The 25,635-nt window shown below is 40.9% G+C and overlaps 1 protein-coding gene across 8 annotated transcripts in view; it reads left to right on the forward strand.

The window, feature by feature from the left end:
- The window catches only part of Amph (amphiphysin), an 88,118-nt gene that overhangs the window by 49,203 nt on the left and 13,280 nt on the right, over positions 1–25,635 (forward strand). For 5 of the 8 annotated variants that reach the window (XM_087352945.1, XM_087352946.1, XM_087352948.1 and 2 more), the window contains 5 exons: positions 17,038–17,173; positions 19,357–19,547; positions 20,005–20,277; positions 23,163–23,288; positions 23,802–23,917. In XM_087352945.1, coding sequence (XP_087209071.1) covers positions 17,038–17,173; positions 19,357–19,547; positions 20,005–20,277; positions 23,163–23,288; positions 23,802–23,917 — 842 coding nt within the window. Of the gene's footprint in view, positions 1–16,797; positions 16,942–17,037; positions 17,174–19,356; positions 19,548–20,004; positions 20,278–23,162; positions 23,289–23,801; positions 23,918–25,635 lie in introns of those variants that run through there. The other 3 variants (XM_022081918.2, XM_022081919.2, XM_087352950.1) reach the window with 2 other exon arrangements.

Consider the following 25,635-nt stretch of genomic DNA (forward strand, 5'->3'; position numbering starts at 1 on the left):
GACTTTGGAAAAGCTGGTATCACTGGATCAAGTTAATCCATTTTGGTGAATGCTTTTCATAGGGCACGGTATGGGGCACTGGGGATGAGTTTATGGAACTAAGGAGGGGGGTGTGGCCTGAAAAAGTTTGGGAACCGCTGAGCTAGACTCAAATACACGCTCTAATTCTCCATAAAAGCTCTTTTATCTTTTCATTATTATCTTAAGTTCGTGAGTGCACATTTACAATAATTATATAACACCATCGATCACGAGTGATTAAGTATGACAGCCTGTCATTAACAAATTCTGCTTTTTTTATCCGTTCCCAGGCCGTGGTCCTTATTCCCGTTTCCATGCTGTAATACGTATAGTTCTCCTTTGTTAAGTCTACCATCATGAGGCCACCTAACCTCCTGTATTCCTCCAGTATCCAAACTATACATCCCTGTCATATATAGGCTCCTCACATTCCACGTTCCAATTCTCAGGCTCTTTAAACATCGCATGGTTCGTAAATCCATACAATCCATAACATTCCGAGGCTTTAGTATTTTGTTCGTGACGTAAGATATTTTTACGGTGAAAGGTTTTTAGCCTCACGCCCAACCCCCAAGCTGGAGGACCACCCCTTATCGGCTGTCCGCGGCTACTTATTCGATATATTCATAGCTAACCTCCATCCGGAACCTGAGGACGCGCCATGCCTTGGTGACAGGGACCCACAAAACATAGCACGTGAGGATTCAGCTTTCCAAAATTGTATTAGGCAAGCAGGCAAGAACATGTTTAAAAATGTTTTATAAGCTATGGCATTAATCTTCCTGAAAAGGGTTTTACGTAAATAATAAGTAGGCGTACTTGGTCGGGGCTCCCGCGAGGTCATCGTATTATCGAAATGGTTCCCGAATCATAACCAGAGATGTAGAGAAATGTAACTACTAATAACTCCATGAAACAGAGAATTCTCTAGAAGCTTTGCTGACCAAGAGATGTAACCCGAAGGTTTATTCCGATGCAACACCTCACGTTCCACAACTTTAATATTTTGAACCTGGAGGTCATATAAACAACACTTAAAAAATGTTAAGTTTTTATCTCAAAGAAAATAATTCGTCTCCATTACAAAGGCTTTAGTGATGCAATTGCTGCTTATTCAGAGAATCAGATAAAAATCCATGTACTCCGTATACAACGCGCATAGTAACTGACTGTTAGAGCAGTATTTTTCTTTCTGGAAGCTTTTGATACGATAATGACTACTGGACGACCGGGATTCGATGCCCGACAGGGGCAGAGGATTTTTCCTCTAGCCTCTGCGTCCAGACCTGTTCTGGGGCCCACCCAGTCTCCTGTCTAATGGGTACCGGGATCCTTTCCCAGGGGGTAGAGCGCGGCCGGGACGTGACGTTGACCACTCACCCCATCTATTGCCGAGGTCGAGAATCAGTAGGAGGTACACCGACTCTCCCCTCCAAGCGCTTACATGGCGCGTAGCGAGACAGGTTTACTTTTACTGTTCTAAACCGTGTAAGTTCAACTTTAATTTTCGAATAAATCGTCTGCCTGATATTGGACGTCGTCTTACGATTAGCAGTCATGGATTCCGGGTTTATTTGTCTGGCTCCGGCTACTCTTGCCATGATTTATGGCGTCTTTTCTCAGGAGTTCCTTTGAAATATGCTACCGACCCGAAAAACAAAAACGGGGCCCCCTCCAGACGCTGTCGGCTACTGCTTAAAATAAACCACGACTGTTTAATTAACATCGTTTTCAGTTCTTCAAGTGAGAATTTATCGACGTGCAGGGAGGGGGGGCTAGAACTCCCAGATCCATTGGAATCCAGTCCAGACCCCAATACCCTTCCGCGAGATCCATTTTCATATTGCCCTCATAAGCACAGTTGGTGTAAGATTTGATTTAAACTTTCGCTGTGACTGAATGGAGCGAAGAATTTCTTGTCGACCAATCGTTGAAGATTCTGCATCTCTCTGTGTGTGTGTGTGTGTGTGTATGTTTAAAAATATAAGCCTGTAAGGATGGATGGGCAATCATCAGCTTCTCCAGTGACGATAACTTGGCTCCTCACCGAGATTGTGATGAACCACGTCTCAGTTTAGTTCTGAGAGATGTTTATTTATAGTTCTTAACTAGGACGTGGAAGTTTGTGATCCCGAGGCCAAAGTAAATCCAATTGTTTTTCGTGTCTACGTTAGCCACGTGTTTCCAACCGGGTGTTCAGCTGTAAAGTTATTTAGTGTTCTACGTAAATGTGTGATGTTAAACGCTGTTGTAGTTTCTGTTTTACTCAACTGTCGCTTTTGTCGTTTTTTTTCAGGTAAGTGGAGGAGATCGCTTTTGCAGGAACTGCACGAACAAGGAGCTTCCTTTCTTGGTTAAGGGTGAGTCCTGTGGCGCAGTTTATGTACCGCCGGGATTCGGCTACTTAGGCCTGTTTTACTTTCATCTCATATCTTCATTTACCGTCGGACGTCCGAGGGTTTGAATCTGTGTCCAAAGACTGGGATATTCTGACTTCCAGGCATGTGGTAGGATGTTGTCACTTTTAAACGTTCATTTCTCAGGAATGGTAAGAGTAGGGGTAATGTAACTTATATGTAAAATGATCGGTAAATAAGGACCTTTAAGAATCTGTAATGTATTTTATTGTAATTATAATTGTTTGTACATTTATTGTAATTTTAATGAATCAATGTGTAAAAATTTTCAATGTGCATCTGGCGCGTTAAGAGCCCGCCTCTCGAAAACCGTAAGAGATGGATCTGGACATATTGCGTACGAAATACGTATTACCTCTTGAGCTTTCCGTATCTGTTTTCAGATTTTACATATCACGAATGGTTTAGGTTCTACAAACATTTATTTATACAAATAAAGGCGCATCGCACTTCACGCTACTACTGCGTCTGCGCAGATAACAAGATGGATGACATTGAAGCTAAAAGAGTTGGTAATTCAGAATATATGAGACAGTACAGAAAACGTAAACAATTGAAGTACTAATAATGAACCTGAAGTTAATATATAAACTTCCTTTCATTGTATTTATTGCCTAAATGTATTTTAAATACAAAGACGTATTTACGTCAGATTCTACGGAACTGTGGTTCCACTGTCAATTGTTTCTCGTTCGCCCCGCCTACTTGTAGAAACTGTCGGAAGTTAATACGTATAAAATGGAAATCTGGGCGATCCCAGCAGAGCTGCTTCGCTGTGCGTCTTTTAACCTTGGCGTTGTAGTACGCGTGGGAACCAAAAGAACCAGTTTGTTTCAGCTGAACACTGAAAATGCGCACCGTATGATTTTTACGTAATGGTGCGTGAAATGGAGCCCGATTGAAAGTTATTTTTTTAAAAATAAAAGTTTCAATGTTCATATAATGGCACATATACATTTGTTGGTGTGACTACAAAGAACAGTTCATGGAGATTTCTCCCACGTAGATTACATGTTCAACATGGCCGCCGTTCTGTCACGCAACTTACGAAACACGAATGGCTGCTTCGTGCGATAACTCGGCGGCAGTTTGAGTGCATGTTTGAAGAATGAGTTGCATTATTGAAGTTGCTGGTTTCCTGGAAACAGTTTTTGTCCTTAAGGTAACCCCAAGGGAAGAAATCGCAAGGGTTTATGGTCCCTCCTGATGGATGGCCACATCCACGGCTAGCAGGTTATCGGGACGTGACGTCAGAGACCATTACGTTGGATTTACCTATGAGAGGAATTAAATCTGAAAACAGAAACCTCGAGAGAGAAAAACTAAGAGTATATTATGTTCTCAAAGGATCTGTTCGAGAATAGAATGCAACCTTCCCAGTGGATGATAAAAAAACAGCCGTGGATCGGGTTGCGCGACTTTTGGATCACCCTGTATAAGCAAGAGACTGCCACGCGGTCACGTTATTACTAGCCAATATACATGTAGAATTCATTCAGGAAATTGTTTGGCTACATTTAATGTAAAAGAAAGTCCTTTATATTGTCCAGCAGCGTCACACCACCACATGTGGTCACATAAGATGGCTGTCTTCTGGGTCCTTGCTGCCTCCATCATCAGGGAGATGATGACGCAGGCATCTAGGACCTCTGAAACGTCTGCAACGGTTGTGACTTGACTCATCTAACTTTGCAGTGCGTATTTACACCTTCAGTTTAGAGCAGTCAGTGATTCGTGTCTACAGTTGTGTTCCTGTATTAAGAGCTTGTAGACTTTTAATAAGCAGTTACCGAGGTGAGCGTACGTCCGTGTTATTTGGTTGGAACGTGGTCACAGTTGCAAGTTGGTAAGCCTGCTCGGTAGTCACTTCCTGACTCTCAGTGATTATTAATTTGCCCCCTGCAAAGTAATTTCTTGGAGAGGAGCCCTTTCGAATACCGGTCGCTCCATCGGTTCTCACCATTCTGTCCAGACTGATTATGGAATAGGCCACGATCGCCTCCTTTCAAATTCGTATCTGTTCGCCGTCTGTGATGGCCTTCGTGTGCCCCAGAAGGAGCTAGTCCTGTGTTTCTCACCGCGGAAGGCCGCAGACATCGTGAAGTAACTCCGGGCAGTGCGTGTCATCTGTGATAGTCTCTGTGATTTATTTATCTGTCAGAAACTCGGAATATGTAGCGTCGAGCGGTCACGTGATAATAAATAGTGAATTTTAAAGGATAAAGCAGAAGGTGGTTGTGGCCTTATTAAACATTAAAAAAATTTCCCTGCGGGAACCGTTTCCAAGTCGGGATTTGAATCCGGAGTTCCGGAACACGACGGAAGAGTACTAACTACTGGACCCGACGTTCCTGGGTTCAGTGTGAAGAGGTTTGACGTTCCGTAATACGAAGAACGTAGAAGCTGTGATCGTTGAGCGAGTAAAGTGACTGACTAGCTGTGTTGCCGGGTGACCGGGGGTTCGATTACCGACGTTGGTATTAAATTTTCCTAAAATAGTGTAGTTGCGTCATATTGTGATTTATTAAATTAAAATTAAATTATTTGGTTATTCCGTCAAATCACAATGTATTTAAAATAAGATAATTATCTTATCTTATTTTAAATACATTGTGATTTGACGGAATAACCAAATAATTTAATTTTAATTAAATTTTCCGTTCGCTCTGGTCACTTCCGGTTCTGAGGCTCGTCTAGCCAATGGACGTAGGGTAAAAGAAATATTTCCACCTCTTTAACAAGACATTAACGATGTTGTCCCTGTGGCCCCACTTTATAACGAAGGCTTTTCTAACTTTGATAGTCGATACAGTGAACGGTAGGATTCCGCTACGGCCATTTTGACTTTGAATGAATGAGAGAGCCATGACCTCTTGTGACCCCGCCCCCAATCACCCCAGATTCCGTGCAGACCATGTCATGACCTTTTTCTCAAAACTGCTGAAGGTCTTAGGGATTTCTGCCCAAATTAATCGATACCATTTTCATCTGCGTTTGCTCATGAGCTCGGGAGATACTTGAGAAAACAACGCAAGCTGGGATCTCTGGCTCGCCGTCACTTCGAAGTAGTCCCCTGTCCGTCCGTCCGTCCGAAATATCCGAACTGTGACGCATGGTCGTACATTGCAGGATCTCTTCCCATATTTCCTTCTTTCTTTCTTTCCTTCTTTCTTTCCTTCTTTCTTTCTTTCCTTCTTTCTTTCTTTCTTTCTTTCCTTCCTTCTTTCCTTCTTTCTTTCTTTCTTTCCTTCTTTCTTTCTTTCTTTTCTTCTTTCTTTCCTTCTTTCCTTCTTTCTTTCTTTCTTTCCTTCTTTCTTTCCTTCCTTCTTTCTTTCCTTCTTTCTTTCTTTCTTTCTTTCCATATTTCTTTCTTTCCTTCTTTCTTTCTTTCCTTCTTTCTTTCTTTCTTTCCTTTTTCTTTCTTTCTTTCCTTCTTTCCTTCCTTCCTTCTTTCCTTCTTTCCTTCTTTCTTTCTTTCCTTCTTTCCTTCTTTCTTTCTTTCTTTCCTTCTTTCTTTCTTTCTTTCTTTCTTTCTTTCTTTCTTTCTTTTACTTTCCCTGCTGTAATTTCCCCATAGTAACTTTCGAACCAGTCAGCGTGCGGGTTCCTTTCCATCGTCACTAATATCTGAGGTTGAAAGCGACCTAAGTGCCACCTGATACAGAACCCTCTAATTTTACGGTCATGTACAGCTGTGGTCTCCAGCTCTTCGTTGCATAATATTTTTTTATCAAAATTTACACGAAGTCAGCGAAATTGCTATTATAAATTTAAAGTTTTCAGTACCTGTTAGTTATTGTGTGGGATTTGAGGTTTTCACGGCGGTGAGTCTGAAGATTTCTGTCTTCTGGATTTCTGCACCGTGTAGTCTGGTAGGTAAACTTATACTACCAGAGTACACGGCACAACAACCTAGAACAGTGGTATTCAACCTTTTTTTGTTCGCGTACCCCACAGATATAATTTCTCTTCAACTTTGTACCCCCAAATTTGTTGGTGTATAATTCAAGTTATACATAGTATATAATCTACATCTAAAATAAATTAAATAAATTACATTACTGATTATTCAGTGTTTATCATAAAATAATATATTTTTAAAATTTCACGTACCCCCTAAGATGTCTTCGCGTACCCCAGGTTCAATACCACTGTTCTAAGTTACCTGTTGCTTTCGTGGTTGTTACGAGCAGTGCGACTAATATTTGTAGTTGTCTGTACCGATAACCGGTCTTCCGGTTAACAGAGAGAACTCTTCGGTGGAGTCAGTGGGTCAGGAATGTGATAGCGATACGCTCTTAAGGAAACACGTCTTTCCACACGGCGCAGCGAGCAGATAACGGATTTTCTGGGGCGACACGTGTAGAAGGCGTGTGGGAGTTGCGAAATGCGCATAGAATCTTGGTGACTGCGGAAATACTCGAGAGAAACTCAGAAGAGTCGGTTTGTCCTTAATTAAGAACGTAGAATCGAGAATTATGACGCGTGATGCGTGTTGAAAGTGTTCGAAGATACTGGAACATGATATGTATGTCAGTAATGGCCGAGTTTGTTTGGAAAGTAAACCTGTCTGAGGTTTAGACGTGGTCGTAGTGATGTTTGTGTGTGTGTGAGCTGTTGCCGAGTGGCCTCAGTCAGACCAGCGATGTTCCGTTATCTTGCTACGTGCCTTCGTAGAAGACAGTCCATATTTCCTTCCCTAAAGCTCTGTTTGACACACACCCAGTCTTCAGTAGGTTAATAGAAAGTCGAGTCTGAATTATTCAGATGTTTGTTGATCGATAAAAGTATTCTGCCGGCAGCCATCTTGCTTAATTATCACGTGACACGTTTTTCGGTAATGAAGATGTTAGAGAACATTTCGGGGGTGACAGAGAGGTCCAGAGCACGACGAATAACTTTATAATTTGCTGTATCCTTCAGGTTTTAAGGTGTGGCTGAATAAATGAGGATGGGATTGGCAGATCGTGCAGAATTCATGGTAGAGATGAGAAATTCGTGTGATATTTTATATTCGGAAAATTTTTGAGGGTGTAAGGTAACTAGGGGTATCAGGTCATTCGTCATATAACTCGAGGATGGTTGAATGGATTTCAATGAAATTTCGTACTGACGAAGGCAGTTAAAAAAATGTATTAATTTCCCAGTCTGTAAACCATCGTGATGGTTGCCCAGGTTTGTGTGATGGGAGTCATCCATGACGTCATCACCAAATACATCGCGTTGACATGTGAACTATTGTCTTCGTATAAAATGCCCGTTATTGTTGACCGATTTTGATTAAAATTGGTTTACGTGAGTTCCTACTTTTGATCCTCACTGTGTCTTCTTCCTTGTTGTTTGTTTACTTACGGATCTGTTCTTGTAACTTCCTTTGTTTCCTTCTGATGACGTCAGTGGCGTTGCATCATGGTGTATGTACAGACAGTGACGGCTCGATATTCAGTTCTGTTATCTAGGCGCTAAATGAGCTATGTAGTTGAAGCATCGTCGTTGAGTAGCCCAAAGTACGGTCAATAATTCTCATACTCTCCTCGAAGACTTTCTTGGGACTTAACGTTCAAGTAATGGGACTTAAAAAAAAAGTGAATTCGCTCGTGTACAATTCTCAACCCATTTTTTAGATCGCCAGGCTTTGAAATCACAATTATTTCTCTGTGTGCTTATCTTGAACCAGTTGACCGAATTACGCGAAGTTTCTTACTAATCTGTGTCGTTTTACTACGTGGTCGACCCGTTGATTTGTGAGGTTAGAGCGACACTATTTTAATATACTAGAGCAGAGCGCTCCTTTCTCAGCTCCTCGTGGGGGGGGGGGGGGGGGTCAAGTTTGCGTTTTAAAATCTTGAGTAAGAAACTAATCCAAAGTTTAGTGTCTTACTCAAGTGTTTTCTTTCACTTAATTAAAAGATTCGATGTGTATTAAAAGAGGTATAACAGTTAGAGATATGCGCTAAAGTCATGACTGTTCTGCCACCTGTAGGGAAGGAAATGAACTCAAGTTGCCGAGTAAACAAATGACGCGAGTGGATCGCGCCTTTGTTTGTATAAATAAATGTTTGTAGAACCTAAACCATTTGTGATATGTAAAATCTGAAAACAGATACGGAAAGCTCAAGAGGTAATACGTATTTCGTACGCAATATGTCCAGATCCATCTCTTACGGTTTTCGAGAGGCGGGCGCTTAACGCGCCAGATGCACATTAAAAATTGTACACATTGGTTCATTAAAATTACAATAAATGTATAAACAATTATAATTACAATAAAATACATTACGGATTCTTAAAGGTCCTTATTTACCGATCATTTTACATATAAGTTACATTACCCTCACTCTCACCATTCATGAGAAATGAACGTTTAAATGTGACTGGGCGCTGGCTAACGCTCTGTTTGATGACGTCATTTCTTGGCTACAAATCGGTTGACGACAACGGGGAATCACGTATTTTAGTATTATAAATAAGTAGATTATAGAATTCTTTAATGAAGTATGGCGATCGATGTCGAAAAGTATGAATCTTTCTTTCGTATAATATTTTGTTTTAAGCTTTGAGTTCTGTTTGCCTTCAACGATGTTCCTGGCTGATGCTCTGATTAAGATTTGAGAACAGGGCAACGGTTTTACTCTCATGCTGGTGCTTGTTACGTCACACAGGTGGCCCCGGGGGATTGTCGAATTTTTGTAGGACCTGTTGGTTTGATTGTTTGAATAGTACGTTGTCACTAAGCTGCCTTCCATGTAAAACGAGAGGCGATGTAAACAAAGTCGCGTAAGGGGAAGGTCTCTTACAGTTTCCTAACCTTGTCACTCATCCAGTGTCATGTCAAATCACTGTTCCTTTTTTAAAAAAAGAATGTAATAGCAATTATATCATTATTTACAGCGATGACGGTTTAGAGCGTCATTTTTAAAGGAATTTATTACATAAATAGTGTTAAATGTTACAGTTATATACGCTGCTTAAGTTCTTTCTGTACATACGATTTGGGGCGGGTGCATATCAATTGGAACAGCGCGCTGAACAGCAGGTTGACGGACTACTCATAAAGAAAACATTCTTTCGTGAGTTCTGTGACTTGTAACAGTAATTTTTGTGAAGTCACAGTTATCAAGTAAGAGTTTATTTGTTAGCGAGGCCTGGTGGCTGATGTTTATAATGTAAAGTTACATTATATTTTAATGCAGTAGGCTTACAGAATTACAGTAACAGAGAAAGTACCAGAATAATAGCAGGAAATGTTTGCGGGACAGACATTGCTACCACGTGTTTTGAAAAAGAGCGGGAGGAGAGGGGAATTTGTTTTGACCGCCTATAGGCTCTGGTCTGCGAGAAGACGTAAGGATGTGTGTGGAGTTTAGAGACACTCGCGCGGAAGGGTTTCATCGCAATGTCCATTTTCTCTGTAACGTTTCGTAATGAACATTAACTCAAAATCTGCATCAGCTTTCTACTGCGCGCTGTGAAAGTTCACTGTAATCTCATGGGTTGTGATGCTGTCTAGTCGTGTGGGTGGTTACCAACTTTTATGGGGGAACGTATCGCAACAATCTTCGCGGTAGAGATGTGGGCCTATTTTATATATATCTGGGACGTCAGTTTCTCAAGGTCAGAGTTTGTGCTCCGTGCTATGAGATTGGTATTTCTCGCGGCCGAATGCAAAATAATGCTTTACGAGCTGAGTTGTTACGTGTGTAGCCCCTGGCGGCTTAGGCAGGCCACGCGTCAGCTGTGTCGTATGTTGAGTTGTGGTTACGTTCGTTGAACTGAAGGGGTTTTGGATAGGAACACTTTCTCTTATTTATACTTTTACATGGGGAAGTGACGGATTTTTATGACGGTGTGTGGGAATATTATGCAGACTGAGGCAAACCGTCGCCATGTTTACTTTTAAAATCCTGCTTTAGGTGAGAACACCGTCAGGGTAGCTAAGTGTTACATTCCTGACCAGTTTCGGGATGATAATTGTTCTTAAAATGATTCATATTTAAGGCTATTATTCTCTGAAATATAAACAGATGTTTAGATAATACGGTGGTATTACATGAAGTTTGGTTTTATGAAATATGACTTTTTTATCATCAGTGTTTTGTAACAAACCATCGTGTTATGAATTGTATGATTTTAATAGACAGACTAATGAATTGAAACGGTTTTGCCATCGATGATGACCTCATAAGGTCGAAGGCACTAAGTTTTTAACTCCTTAAGGCTTCGACCGGGATGTTCTTTTGTTAAATCTTATGTGGTACCGCCTGATTCGACTTCTAATGGTTAAGTGAAGTGTTTTCTTCGCGGTACGGTCTGGATTCGTAAATATTATGAAGACGAGCTTCGGCTTCAAAGGGTTAACCAGCTGATTTTCGTAATGGTGAGGTGTAGTGTTTTCTTCGCGGTACGGACTGAATTCATAAATAATATTCAGACGATCTTCGGCTGCATAACTACGACTTCGCGTTTGCCTCAAACGTGGTCTTGAGTTGACGCCGTATATCCGTGACGTCATAACATGCGTGGTCTCGTGCTCATGCGCTGTTCGTCCTCGTGTTCAGTCTCCGATTACTTTCAGTGGAATTTGGTACTGAGTTCGAGACAAGGCTTCGTCGACGGAATTTATTTTGTGTTAATTTGTTTCATTCCCTGGCACTTGATTAGACTTCTGGGTGAGATAATTTTCGTTTTGACGTGTCTTCATGGAAAATAATTATTCTTTCTTCCTTCCGTCGAGTTCCGCTGTATTTGCCAGGCTCGCCGATCTGCTTAGTCCGTACACTTACGAGAGCCGAAAAGCGTGACTTGGCAGAGAAGTCCGTGGTAGAGACGGGCTATTTTGAATTGGCCCCAATTCGTATTAATAGTCATCGTATGTGAACCGAGTTTCGTGCATTTTGGTCAATTTAAGTCAAAGTTTTTGTTTTAATTCTATTTTCACGGAATTTCCCTCAACTTTCGTGAATACGAAGTCTTTGCTTCTCGTATACGTGCGATAAAGGCAAGTTAAGCGTGAAGCTGTCCGATGTCCGGTTAGATATTTATTTAGTGTTCTGTCTGAGGACAGGTCCATATGAACAGGATCCTTCCATCCTTTTCTCGGACTGGGACCTGTTCATATACGTTCTTGGCAGATGATGCAGAAGTGGTTTGCCATTGCCTTCTTCTGTGTGTGAATGGAGTAATTGTTGGGATGCCACGGAGGAAAACTCCGTGTTGCCTAGACCACGGCCTTGCCCAACACAAGTTATAAATTCGGGCACCGCCGGGAATCGAACCCGAGACCCCAGGATTACAAGGCCAGCGTTCTAACCGCTGGACCACCTCATCTTATTATTATTTAGTGTTCTGTCTGACGACAGGTCCATATGAACTGGATCCTTCCATCCTTTTCTCGGACTGGGACCTGTTCATATACGTTCTTGGCAGATGATGCAGAAGTGGTTTGCCATTGCCTTCTTCTGTGTGTGAATGGAGTAATTGTTGGGATGCCACGGAGGAAAACTCCGTGTTGCCTAGACCACGGCCTTGCCCAACACAAGTTATAAATTCGGGCACCGCCGGGAATCGAACCAGAGACTCCCAGGATTACAAGGCCAGCGTTCTAACCGCTAGACCACCGTGGCTCCTGACATCTTTATCGTTCGTAAACGTACTCACGCTGCTCTGGAATTGTTCATCGTCGTGTGTCACCCGGTGACACGAATTTTGCCACTAACACCCCCCCCCCTCGTCTCGGTAGCTCCAGGGCAGTTCCAAAATAGAATATGTGAATAATTCAGGTCGGGCTGGGATGTCGTGTCCGTCCTGTCGGTTGGCATTATAGTTACTGGGTCCGTCGACACGTGTTAATGCAACGCAGAGGTCGCCGGGGCTAACTATGCAATTTCTCAGTTTTACTCCGACGTCCTGCCTTAATTCCAGCCTGCAGAACGCCAGACTCGCCTCCTGAAAAGAAATCCCGATTTATGGTTCACCTTCACCTTCCCCATGCGTGCTACAAGCCCAGCCCATCGGAGCCTCCTATATTTCAGTATCCTCACTGTTCCAGGATGACCCGTTCAATTCACGCAGCTCCTCGTTATGTTAATATTCTAAATTTCACCAATTATTTCACCCCTCCTAGGTCCAAATATCTGTCAAACACTTGTAACATACATTTTTCCCTCAAGGTAAGAGGCCGTGTTTTACAACCATACAAGACAACAGGCAAAATTAGATCTTCAGTGTTTTGGATAGTGAACGAGATGATAACAGTTTTTGAATTGAATAAAAACAAACGATCTCCGAATGTATTATACTCTTAATTTCATCATTAACCTCATTTATATTTGTTATTGTTGTTTCCAGATATTTAAATTCTGAAACATTTTCAAATTAAGAGTTACGTATTATTATGTTGTATCTGGTGCACGCCATTCAATTCTAGCCCTTCCTGATTCCCTCCGGCCTTCGGCGTATTCATCACCCTGATGATGGTCTAAGTAAACTTCTCTGAAACGTCTGTCAGTACCTACCAGATCACACGGTGTTTTGTCCTGAAGAGCAGCCATGTTTGATAACCTCAAATCTCGCTAAGCTTCATGACAAGATTAAAAGAATACGTTTAGGAAAATATATTATTACTCAGTTGCAAACCTGCTATAATTCCTTTTACTTTTCAAAGTGGTGAAAATCATAGTGCGCAATGTTCAGCTGCCAAGGGCCAGGTTAGGTTAGGTTTGGTTTGAGACGTGCATGCGCGAGAGGGGTTCTGCGCATGCGCGGACGACAATTCGCATTTACTCATCTGCCGTGGAGCAGATTTAGTTGGATTTGGTGGTGTTGGGTTAGGTTACGCGAGGTTACCAACGTGAATACAGAAATCTGGTGTGTAAACCTTCGAAAATGTCCACATTGACAACCTAAGAGTATCTTAGGAGAATTTGTTGTGATGATAGAAGGTTCACGAAACTGGCCAGGGGTCGCAGTGTTACCAACTTCTGATAGTAAGCTTCTCTGAGAAACAAAGGAATACTTTCTTCACGCATTGTTTATTCATGTGGAAATTCTGACTTTCAGCTATTGTCGTTTCAGCTTTGCAGTCTCCCCCCCCCCTAAAAAACTTAGAACATTTCTTAAAAATCCACTGACTGAGAAGACCATTGTTGTTAGTCGCTGACGAATAGGCATACAGGCAGACAACAGCTCATAAATCATTTGCGCTTATGGCCGCAACCTTGAAATATTTGCGACTTGCCCACTTTTACGTTTGGTAGAAACAGAATTATCCATTTTGTTTAAAAAAAACACAAATTAAACTTCAAGAAATCACCGTTAAACACCGACACCTGTTAACTTTTATTTGGATGGCACAACACTGCACTCCAAATCGCCACGTGCACAAGCCGTTCAACTGCTACAGTGGCTGTTCTTTCCACCGCGCACTATCCCGCTAATCATAAAATAAAAATACATTACATTGGATGGAATTTAAACATTTAAATGAACTCTTCACACTAGTAATGTACTACAGATTTCTTTAAGTACATTCTTACGAAACACAGTCGGACTGCAACACTCGGTTTTGTAAATAAAAACATATCCATGGGGGGTAAGAGAAATGGAAGTAAAAGCTCATAAGGACCCGTGCTTTACTCTTACATCTGAGTTGTTTGTATGTATTCTTTTTGTGCCAGTAAGAAAGGTCGCTGAGAGGAATGTGAAATCTGAAGAAAAAAAATTGCACCTACCCACAGTCTTTACATAAACGTCTGCCTGTATTCCAGAAGAGAGTAGATAAATACGCACATTTCGACCTAACCTAACCTTCTCAAGAATTAACGAAGGTAATGGGAATAAAATAATGGGACAATGGAAACACATTGTATTCCTGTGTAATGTTCCATTACATGTTCAGCCACGAGCGTGAGAAAATTGTAGTAACATCCGTGTTTCGTAACGCAGTTATGTCCATATAAATATTCAGGCAGTCCCAAGAGCGAGACGGTCGCTGGTTCTGCGTGGATCTCGCTTTTCCGACTCTCGCTAGTAGAAATCGATTGTAACCGATCTGGTTGAAGAATTTCGGTCGATTAATGCGGAAGTCGGATAATCTAGGGTCGGTTAACAGAGGATTTACTGTGTTTTTTTATTTTTTATAATGCCCGATTTCTTGCATATCGAATAATATCGATTTATACAAAGTTTTCATGTCATATTGTGTATTCATTCTTTGCCAGAGTGGGACATCGTGATATTGGGTGGTGAGAAGTTTGTTTATATACTTTGCTTAGTCGACATCAATTTTGAGTTTCATCTTTCAAAATATCTCCCTTGAAGTAGTATTGTGATTAAAATTGTTCTCAACTCCGACGAGAGACTGAGAAGTGGACCAGCGACACACACGCACTCTACCTGCAGCAGCCTACGTCACGCGTAAAGGTCACTGCTTCTGTTGCTATAGGACCAGGAGGCGCGCCATCTTGCTTCCAGCACCCCACGCGCCACTCTCGGCACTTGCCTGTACTAATAAGGGCATCATCACTCGTGGCCTACACTCGCTTGTGGTGACTTGGCCTCTCTGTACGTATTCGAAAAATATACCAAACAAAGACTTTGCTTTCGGATGTAACAGAATTCTGCCATCAGGATTCAGATATCGTACTGAGATTATTCTCCTTGTGGGTGTGATGGATGGAGAACAAAGGGCGAACGCTCCTAATCATCAACTCGCCAATATATTCTTACAAAATGCTTCGTACCTTCCATAAAACAGAAATCACAGATTGTGGATAATATTTATACCAAAGAGGGTTGAGGTGACAGGAGGTTGTAGAAAGTTTTACGCTGAGGAGCTCCATAATTTGCACTCTTCAAAAAATACTATTGGGATTGTCATATTTAATATGATGAGATTGGCATTACATGTAGCATGCATGTGGGATATATGAAATGCATACAAAATTTTTGATGCAACGCCTGACTAGGGTTGGTTGAATATGAAGCCAGTAGGGTCCTGTAAAATTTTGATCTCTACGTACAATTCCACAGGACGTGACAGACCAGAAGACTAGAAGGGGGAAATTAGTATTAGGTTTAGATATTTGTTTTTAAAAAACTTGTGATTGTGTTTTGACTCTGTAAATACAAAAAAAAAAATTATAAAAACTGATGTAGCGAGAAAATTACAACTTCACATTTCAGTTACATAAATTTGTATTCAAAAATGTGTTAAAAACGAGTAAAATTTGTTTCTCTGGGGGGGGGGGGGGAAGTGTGCTGTTTGCGTTAATTTATTTTAGATGTAATTATATACTATATATAACTTGAATTATACACCAACAACTTTGGGGGTACAAAGTTGAATATCTGGGAGTACGCGAACAAAAAAGGTTGAATACCACTGCTGTAAACAGCCTGGCTGGTAACTCGTAGTGTAGGTTTTACGCTTCAGTGATCAACATGTTTGCAAAGAAGGCAAAGTTCTTTTCTGTGCGTTAAAAAGTTGAAATCATTCGCCAGTCAGAACGTTTTACTAGAACTTTTATCTGTGTAAAAAAAAATCATCTTATTGTCGTCTATATTTTCGACTTTGTGCAAGAATAAGAAAGCATATTTTATCTGCATTCTAGGACAATCTCAACTAAGAACAAAAAATGTTAGAGAATATGGGTTTTGATGACGTTCACAAAGCATTATTGGAACTTATATCGTTTCAGAAAACCTGACGAATTGTCAGGATGTTTCTGCAAATACCAATGCCGGTACTGAAGGTCAACATGTTTTTTTATGACTGGTTGGAACAGATAAGAAAAACAACTTTCGAACATGTTAGACGCTCAATATTGCAGGAAAAAGAGTGTTCAGAACAGTGACGAATACATTGAAGAAACAATGCCCAAGGAGCCGTTAGTTACATATTCACTAGCTCTGAATGCCGTAAACGTTAATTAACTTCTTGGAAAATGGCGAGGCTCTGGCCTAAGATTAATAAAAAAAATCTCAAATGCATCCAAATAATGCAGAAATAAGTTTTCATACTAAATTACGTTTAAAATAAACCAGGCGATAATTATTATGTATATCTATGTATTTTAAAAATATTTTTTAATTTCCTTTTGAATTATATCAGTATGTTCTAGATAAATATTTAATCATTATAGGTTTTTATTAAGTATTATGTAGTCGTTTGTTGTTGATATGTGATTTGTGAAGGCCTTTTTTTTCCCCACACACAGCGAATAATGGTTATAATGACCAAACGTTAACTGGTTCTGCTGTAAATTATAACTGAATCTCGCTGTATATTCCTGCTTTTCTTTTACATCATTAAATCTGTGTTTTCCGCCTCCCTTTCCGTGTTTTGCCAAACCCCTGTGTGACCAGCAGAACCATTTCCGTCACGTATTTATCGTCATTATCTGATGTTTGTTCCAGTGTTATTTGTTCAGTCTGGCAGTAAAAAGTTTGGTTAGACTGCATCTTTGGTATTGGAAGTAACTGATGGTCTCGTCAATTAAAACTAGTAATTAATCTGTGTTTCGTAAATATTACTTGTTTGCCTCTGAAGTGTTGGCATCATTGGAGTATTGCTCATTGGGACATTTTATGTTTGTTACAGATCCTACAGAATCTTGGCAAGGTAGACCGGACAGCTGATGATATCTTTGACGAGCATCTCACAAACTTTACAAGACAGCAGAATGCTGCAAACAGGCTTCAGAAGGAATTCAACAACTACATCAGATGCATACGAGGTAATGACCTTGTAATTTGAAGTTTTTAAAAAACTTGAAATTTCAGTTTAAAAAAATGCAGTTTCTCTGCAGTACCGTAAAAATAAGATTAAATTCAAGTTACTTAAATAACATTAAGTACAAAAACGTCTCTGGCTAGTTAGTTTCAGATATGAAAATCCATTACCACATATTCATTTAAATTCTTAGACCAATGAAATTTTTAAATGTAAACTAATTTTATGTCTTGGATTGACTGACTCAATGGGACAAAAGCTCGAAGCCGAGCCTCGGCTTCCTCCCATGTGGGAGCTTTCTTTGTCTTTGAAGTGTGCATTTGAGTAGCAAGTGACGAGCCCACTGCCTCTGCACAATTTCTACTCAATCCTGATTTGTCTACTAGAGCCATCTAGTAGAGATTTGGGTGAGAAATGGCTGCTGAATTTTGCTTACGAAACATCTCGTTCATGCTCGTAAGATTCTTTCACACGTTGTAAATCTACGACATGGGACCGTCAGCTTTACTTCCCCTCCGAAGGAAGTTGTGTTTCGGATTCTTATCACCCTTAAAATCCATCGACCTCGGCTGGGTTTGAACCCACGAACTATGGATCCATTGGCAAGCACGCTAATCACTAGTCCATGAAGGGCGACCCCCAAATGGATTACTACTAAAAATTCTGTAAGAATCCATTACCCACCTTCCTGTGGCTTATGATGGAAGTGTTTTGAGGGGCAAAGCGGGAGATTTTAATTTTCTTATGTCATGGGAACCACTGAAAGTTTATTTTGGCACTAATTTTAAAAGAGAGAAGAACAATGAAAAATTATTATGCTAGATACCCCCCAAGTCTTGTGGGCTTTCATTTCACATCTGTAAAAAGCTAAATTTTCCATTTTTGATCACTTGGCTGTAATGCGCTTTAATAAATGTTGCTGCGATGCTGGCGGTGGTCAGTGATGATCATAAGAATAAATTATAATAACAACAATAACAATAAAGATAGGTCCAGTGTCCATATAGTTGCTCTATCAGTATCAGCGATTAAGAAAATCCTTGTAAATCCATATTTTTAGTCTGAAAGTCTGTTCAACAGATTTAATACAATCCAGCCCAATTAATTAATTAATTTATACCTAAAATTATTAAGTCAGTACTAATAAAGTTTCTATTCCGTTTGCAATGTCTCTCAGGACATGACGTTCATCGTAAGGCTATTCTTATGAATAATCTTCTGCACTGTTTGTGCTGATACCAGAAAATCATTAATTATAAAATTAAATCCGTGGCGTAACAGCCCTCTGAGAGCCAAAGCCTCACGTTCACATGCCTAAGCAGAGGTGAACGATCATCCAACCAGATCTAGGGTGATGTGTCATCATCACGACGAACCCCCAGCCATTGCTAGCTTTTCCTGACCGGATTGTAGCTCCCCAATTTCCTCACGATGCTGGACTGGTCGAAAGCTCATGAGAAAATTTCTTCTCCCCCCGAGACTCGAACCAGAGAGCATTCCGTGTCACCGGTCAGAAGCATGATGCCTCAGACCGCGCGGCTACAGAGAAAATTGAATAAAAATTTCCTTGGATATTATCCATCATCTAGTAAATATAAAATGTAAAACGACGTTTCGGAGATGGGGCTCTATCTCCGTCTTCAGGTTCCTACACAGTTGGGCCCACTAGATAGAGCTAATCCCCAACTGTGTAGGAACCTGAAGACGGAGATAGAGCCCCATCTCCGAAACATCGTTTTACGTTTTATATTTTACTAGACGATGGATGATATCCAAGTAAAGTTTTATTCAATTGACTCTTCACCATCGTCAAGAAGTTTTAGATTTGATATACAGAGAAAATCTTTAATACTTTATTTTAATTGTTTGTGGAAACACACATTTAACTACTACTTCTCATCTGCTGATCTGTAATGCCTCGTCAATTATCTTGTACTGTTCGTAACAAAATATAAGTATCATGACATGCAGAAGAAGGTTTTTTAAAGATTTTCCATATGGTCCAACTTTGTAATATAGTATCAATAGAATATGGCCATCATAATTGGCCTTTTAACATTTTTAAATAAAAAATTAAAAAACCCACATTTAATTACAAAATTTATCCAAAATCTAAGAAAGAAGTTGGTATACCGCAAGATGTCTGTGTTGATGCTTCCACGTAATTTGATTGTCTTATTTGTGTAGCGGTACAAGCTGCGAGCAAGACGCTAATGGACTCCCTGAATGAAATCTACGAGAGTAACTGGGTTGGCCACGATCTCCTGTACGTACAAGCGCAGAATATCGAGATGCTTTGGCAGGACTTCAGTCATAAGCTTGGTGACCAGGTTCTCATCCCGCTCAACACATACCAGAGTCAGTTCCCTGAAATGAGGGTACGTAGTATTGCGGAACGGATTCACCGAAAGGAAAAAGAAATATATATATTGACGACGTCCAAGGACGAAGTTCTGACATGAATTCTCAGACCTAAGAAAGAGTCGGTGACGGGACGAAGAGAGAGCCGCATAATTTGTGCATTGTATTAATAAAATTGCAATTATGTAAATTTGATTTACAATTTACTCTAAATTTCTCATATGAATAAGTTAGATTTAATAAATAAATATGTCACCTGGCAGCATTCAGACCGCATGTACGTAGAAACTTTGTATTATTTCAGAGCTGTACCGTTCCTGTAATTTCTCCTATAACACGTGTTCTCATAATGCAAATTTGGCTGTGATGCAATTGATTAATAAAAATACAACATGAAAAAGGGCTCATTTTTTCAAAAAATTATCATAAAATCATTATCATGATCTTCATGAGGTTTTTCTCATTCGATTGCAGAAAAAAATTGACAAGCGCGGTCGCAAATTAGTGGACTATGACAGCCAACGTCACAATTTCCAGTCGCTGCAAGGTAATCCGAAGAAACGTGATGAAATTAGGGTGTCAAAAGCAAGAGAAACTCTGGAAGAAGCTAAGAGGACGTACGAACTGTTGAACTCGGAACTACACGATGAACTGCCTGCGCTGCATGACTCAAGGGTGCTTTTTCTAGTGACCAATCTCCAGACGTTGTTTTCTGCAGAGCAAGTCTTCCACGCGGAAACAGCGAAGGTAAGCCACTGTCTCGACAGAGTTGTTCATTCTCACGTTAGGTGCAAATTTACATCCTTAAAAACCCAATTTGCGACGCCCAGCAAATTATTACGTGAGAAAGTCTTACATAGCCGTGATGTCACTTAGGCTATTCACTGATTAAGACCATGAGGTGTCATTAACTGCAGCATCCGTCACAGTTACGTGGTTTTTTTGAGGTCAGCTTAAGAAAATGCTTTTTCTCCCAGTCTGTTTACTTTGACTCTTCTGTGAAAATATGTACGTGTGTCTGTCTGTGTGCTCATGCATGTGCATACTGCCTCCGTCATCAGAGTATGAAGATTTCTGTCTTCTGGGTTGTTGCGCTGTGTAGTCTGGTCGATGTTTACCAACGTTTCAGAGGTCATACTGCCTCCATCATCAGGGCGATGAGTATGAAGATTTCTGTATTCTGGGTTGTTGCGCTGTGTAGTCTGGTCGATGTTTACCAACGTTTCAGAGGTCATACTGCCTCCGTCATCAGAGTATGAAGATTTCTGTCTTCTGGGTTGTTGCGCTGTGTAGTCTGGTCGATGTTAACCAACGTTTCAGAGGTCATACTGCCTCCGTCATCAGAGTATGAAGATTTCTGTCTTCTGGGTTGTTGCGCTGTGTAGTCTGGTCGATGTTTACCAACGTTTCAGAGGTCATACTGCCTCCGTCATCAGAGTATGAAGATTTCTGTCTTCTGGGTTGTTGCGCTGTGTAGTCTGGTCGATGTTAACCAACGTTTCAGAGGTCATACTGCCTCCGTCATCAGAGTATGAAGATTTCTGTCTTCTGGGTTGTTGCGCTGTGTAGTCTGGTCAATGTTAACCAACGTTTCAGAGGTCATACTGCCTCCGTCATCAGAGTATGAAGATTTCTGTCTTCTGGGTTGTTGCGCTGTGTAGTCTGGTCAATGTTAACCAACGTTTCAGAGGTCATACTGCCTCCGTCATCAGAGTATGAAGATTTCTGTCTTCTGGGTTGTTGCGCTGTGTAGTCTGGTCAATGTTAACCAACGTTTCAGAGGTCATACTGCCTCCGTCATCAGAGTATGAAGATTTCTGTCTTCTGGGTTGTTGCGCTGTGTAGTCTGGTCAATGTTAACCAACGTTTCAGAGGTCATACTGCCTCCGTCATCAGAGTATGAAGATTTCTGTCTTCTGGGTCGTTGCGCTGTGTAGTCTGGTCAATGTTAACCAACGTTTCAGAGGTCATACTGCCTCCGTCATCAGAGTATGAAGATTTCTGTCTTCTGGGTTGTTGCGCTGTGTAGTCTGGTCAATGTTAACCAACGTTTCAGAGGTCATACTGCCTCCGTCATCAGAGTATGAAGATTTCTGTCTTCTGGGTTGTAGCGCTGTGTAGTCTGGTCAATGTTAACCAACGTTTCAGAGGTCATACTGCCTCCGTCATCAGAGTATGAAGATTTCTGTCTTCTGGGTTGTTGCGCTGTGTAGTCTGGTCAATGTTAACCAACGTTTCAGAGGTCATACTGCCTCCGTCATCAGAGTATGAAGATTTCTGTCTTCTGGGTTGTTGCGCTGTGTAGTCTGGTCAATGTTAACCAACGTTTCAGAGGTCATACTGCCTCCGTCATCAGAGTATGAAGATTTCTGTCTTCTGGGTCGTTGCGCTGTGTAGTCTGGTCAATGTTAACCAACGTTTCAGAGGTCATACTGCCTCCGTCATCAGAGTATGAAGATTTCTGTCTTCTGGGTTGTTGCGCTGTGTAGTCTGGTCAATGTTAACCAACGTTTCAGAGGTCATACTGCCTCCGTCATCAGAGTATGAAGATTTCTGTCTTCTGGGTTGTAGCGCTGTGTAGTCTGGTCAATGTTAACCAACGTTTCAGAGGTCATACTGCCTCCGTCATCAGAGTATGAAGATTTCTGTCTTCTGGGTTGTTGCGCTGTGTAGTCTGGTCAATGTTAACCAACGTTTCAGAGGTCATACTGCCTCCGTCATCAGAGTATGAAGATTTCTGTCTTCTGGGTTGTTGCGCTGTGTAGTCTGGTCAATGTTAACCAACGTTTCAGAGGTCATACTGCCTCCGTCATCAGAGTATGAAGATTTCTGTCTTCTGGGTTGTTGCGCTGTGTAGTCTGGTCAATGTTAACCAACGTTTCAGAGGTCATACTGCCTCCGTCATCAGAGTATGAAGATTTCTGTCTTCTGGGTTGTAGCGCTGTGTAGTCTGGTCAATGTTAACCAACGTTTCAGAGGTCATACTGCCTCCGTCATCAGAGTATGAAGATTTCTGTCTTCTGGGTTGTTGCGCTGTGTAGTCTGGTCAATGTTAACCAACGTTTCAGAGGTCATACTGCCTCCGTCATCAGAGTATGAAGATTTCTGTCTTCTGGGTTGTTGCGCTGTGTAGTATGGTAGATGTTTATATATATTCATCGCCCTGATGATGGAGGCAGTATGACCTCTGAAACGTTGTTAAACATCTACCAGACTACACGGCGCAACAACCCAGAAGACGGAAATCTTCAGCTTTATCCATGTTGGTCATATTGACTTATTATGTTTTATCATCTTCGAGCATCCCTTTACCACAGGTCAAATCTTACGTGTTAAAATAAAGTTAATGTTCGTACTCTCTGTGTCGTTTGTCAGTATTATGGATACAAACTACGCAGAGCTTTCTTCGTGTATCTCGTTCATACCATTATGCACGCACACAAACTTTTCTAGTTTTTACAAAGAACTGAAAGAAATGGTATTAAAATGTTTTATAGAAAGTGTGTGTGTAGGAAATGAGAACTGAAGGTAAATTTAAGAAGAAAAATGTAGCGATTCTGTATTTTATTAGTGCAGTGTTGGCTAATCCCGCTCATCGAAGTTTATTTTTCTTTTTGTGGGATCGTCTTAAGAGCATTATTTTCAACAAAAAACCAAGGATGAGAATTGGCCTGAAGGAGAACATCAGATCTGTCTGTGCCAAAGCTCTTAAGAAGGTGTTAACCGTTGTCTCTGCCTCCTTAAACAACAGACTCAACGTATGTAAGAAGTTGTATGGCATGCAAACTTTACCGTCCATCTCAATAGTCCTCGGCCTTAAAGTCGAGCCTTTATTCTGTGTATAATTCTCAAGAAATTACACAGATTTAAAGTAAACTCTGCATAAATTTTTTGTGTATATGAAGGTGGAAAAATTAATTATAAATTTCATAGGAAATACTTTTGAAATATTATTTGTGTGTGTGTTGGTACAATTGTTTCATTTAATTTTAATTTCAGATTTGAAGCAAATTGCACGAAGATTTTTTATTCCCATGCTCTAATATTCATATATAAGATATTTTTCATTAATTTGTTTAGATATAATAATTTTTTTCTATTTGTTATTAAATATTATTTAGGTGTTTGAAATGATCTGTAGACCTGTTGTTGAGAGCCACTGACCCATTGAGTAATTTGATTGCTCGTTGATTTAATAATGTACTGTATTCTTATGAAAAGTAATGTGGTGGGTTTTACTACGTCCTTGTTAATTTGTTTGGTGTTGTCAGGTATATGCAGAACTGGAAGCGATAGTAGACAAACTGGCCACGGATTGCCAGCGTGGCACGTACACCCTTAAGAAAAGTTCTCCTCAGTCTCCCAAGTCTCCAATAAGCAATAGCAAGTAAGTACGTCATACGATACATGCGTATGTAGAATTAGGTACTTCACTTGAAAAAATAAATAAATTCTGGAATTCTGGAATGCTGGAGACCAAAGTCGACAAGAATTATAAGACTGGAAAAAGTATTGATATGGACAGCTCTATTGAGATGTTAGTTTTTTGCAGTACGTAAAATGTGGTCTTAAAACCTCGCATATCACGCATGCAAACAAAACTGTTTACACTTCGAAAATACACTTTGCGCCAAATGCATATCGACCTCAAGAGGCCGTCAGTGGCAAACAAATTAATTCGTACAGTTCATAAGACGATGATGGTTTGTTATAAAGCGTAAAATGTCGCACTTCATAAAACCATACTCGTGTAACACCAAACTTGACATTAATTGCACAAGAGTTGGTGTATTATCTAAACCGAGTTACTTAGCTCAGTGCCCACTGGCCTGTGTTGAGGTTTTCGTTGTCGGTCTACGGTGAGCAGTGGTTGCGTTGTCTGTGCCTGCGAACTTCGACGTTGCGTGGGTATTACTGTAATAGCGGTGTGTAGCAAAATCAAATTTGTTCCCACAAAGTACTGCTGATAAGTAGGGTATGGAAGTACGAGGTGCGATCGGAAAGTTTCAAGACTGTGTCAATAGAGGGCGAACCGGAAGTAGGACGAGCTTCTGTCGCTAGGGGGTGCGGCCTACATTCATAGTGAATCAGTGTGCCAGCCGGCATCATCGAATTAGCATTTGTTTCTTAGTTACGGGCGTTTTGGTAGTGCATTACACCGACCCTCCTGCGATTTCGGAATGGCGTGTGCATCAAATTTTGCCAAAGACTCGCCAAAACGGCTACGGAAACCTATGAAATGCTAAAGCAAGCATTTGGGGAGTCCGCAAACTTTTGTGTGGCATTCACGTTTTAAAAATGGCCGAACCTCTGTCGATGATGACGAGCGTTCTGGACGACCATCTTCGAGCACAACGCCCGAAAATGTTACGAAGATCGACGTCGTACCATCAACGACTTGTGCGACATTGTTGGGATAGGCTATGGGACCTGTCAGCTGATTCTAAAGGAAGAACTCCACATGCGACGCCAAGGCTCCTGTCTGAGGACCAGAAGCAGAATCGACTTCTCGTTTGTCAGGAGCTCAAAGATCTTGCAAGAACCGACCCCAACTTCCTTTCTAAGCTCCGTGTGACTTCTTCCTCTTCCCAAAGATGAAAATTCAGCTAAAGGGAAGGAGATTTGAGACGATAGAAGAGATTCAGGCAGAATCGCAGATGGTGCTTGACAGGCTGACAAAGAAAGATTTCCAGGGATGCTTCCAGGCTTGGCAGCGGCGCTGGGATCGTTGTGTTCACTCCCAGGGGAACTACTTCGAGGGCGATGGATGAATTTAATACCTGAGATAAGTGTACAGGTTTTTATACGCGCAGTCTGGAAACCTTTCGATCGCACCTCGTATCTGCACATAAGGCACATTAAGCGTTCCACTTTTTTTTCATAGAAGAGGTAAAGTATGTCTTATTTCTATTGTAGCTTAAATATACAATTGAAATTGTGTTTATGTGTGTGTTTGCTTGTAGCTTGAAAACAAAAACCTAATTTGCACAAAATATGACATGCTTATTCCTTGAGACCAGGAAGAGAGTTGTTTGTTTCAACAGGAGGTTTACAGGAACAAAGGCCATAACCCTGAAAAAAAATGTTATGGGTTTGAATCCCAGT

The sequence above is a fragment of the Zootermopsis nevadensis genome, unplaced genomic scaffold, assembly GCF_977971745.1.
Source record: "Zootermopsis nevadensis isolate Lab colony 2312 unplaced genomic scaffold, Znev_1.0 Znev_ptg000021l, whole genome shotgun sequence".
Classification (NCBI taxonomy): Eukaryota; Metazoa; Arthropoda; class Insecta; order Blattodea; family Termopsidae; genus Zootermopsis; species Zootermopsis nevadensis.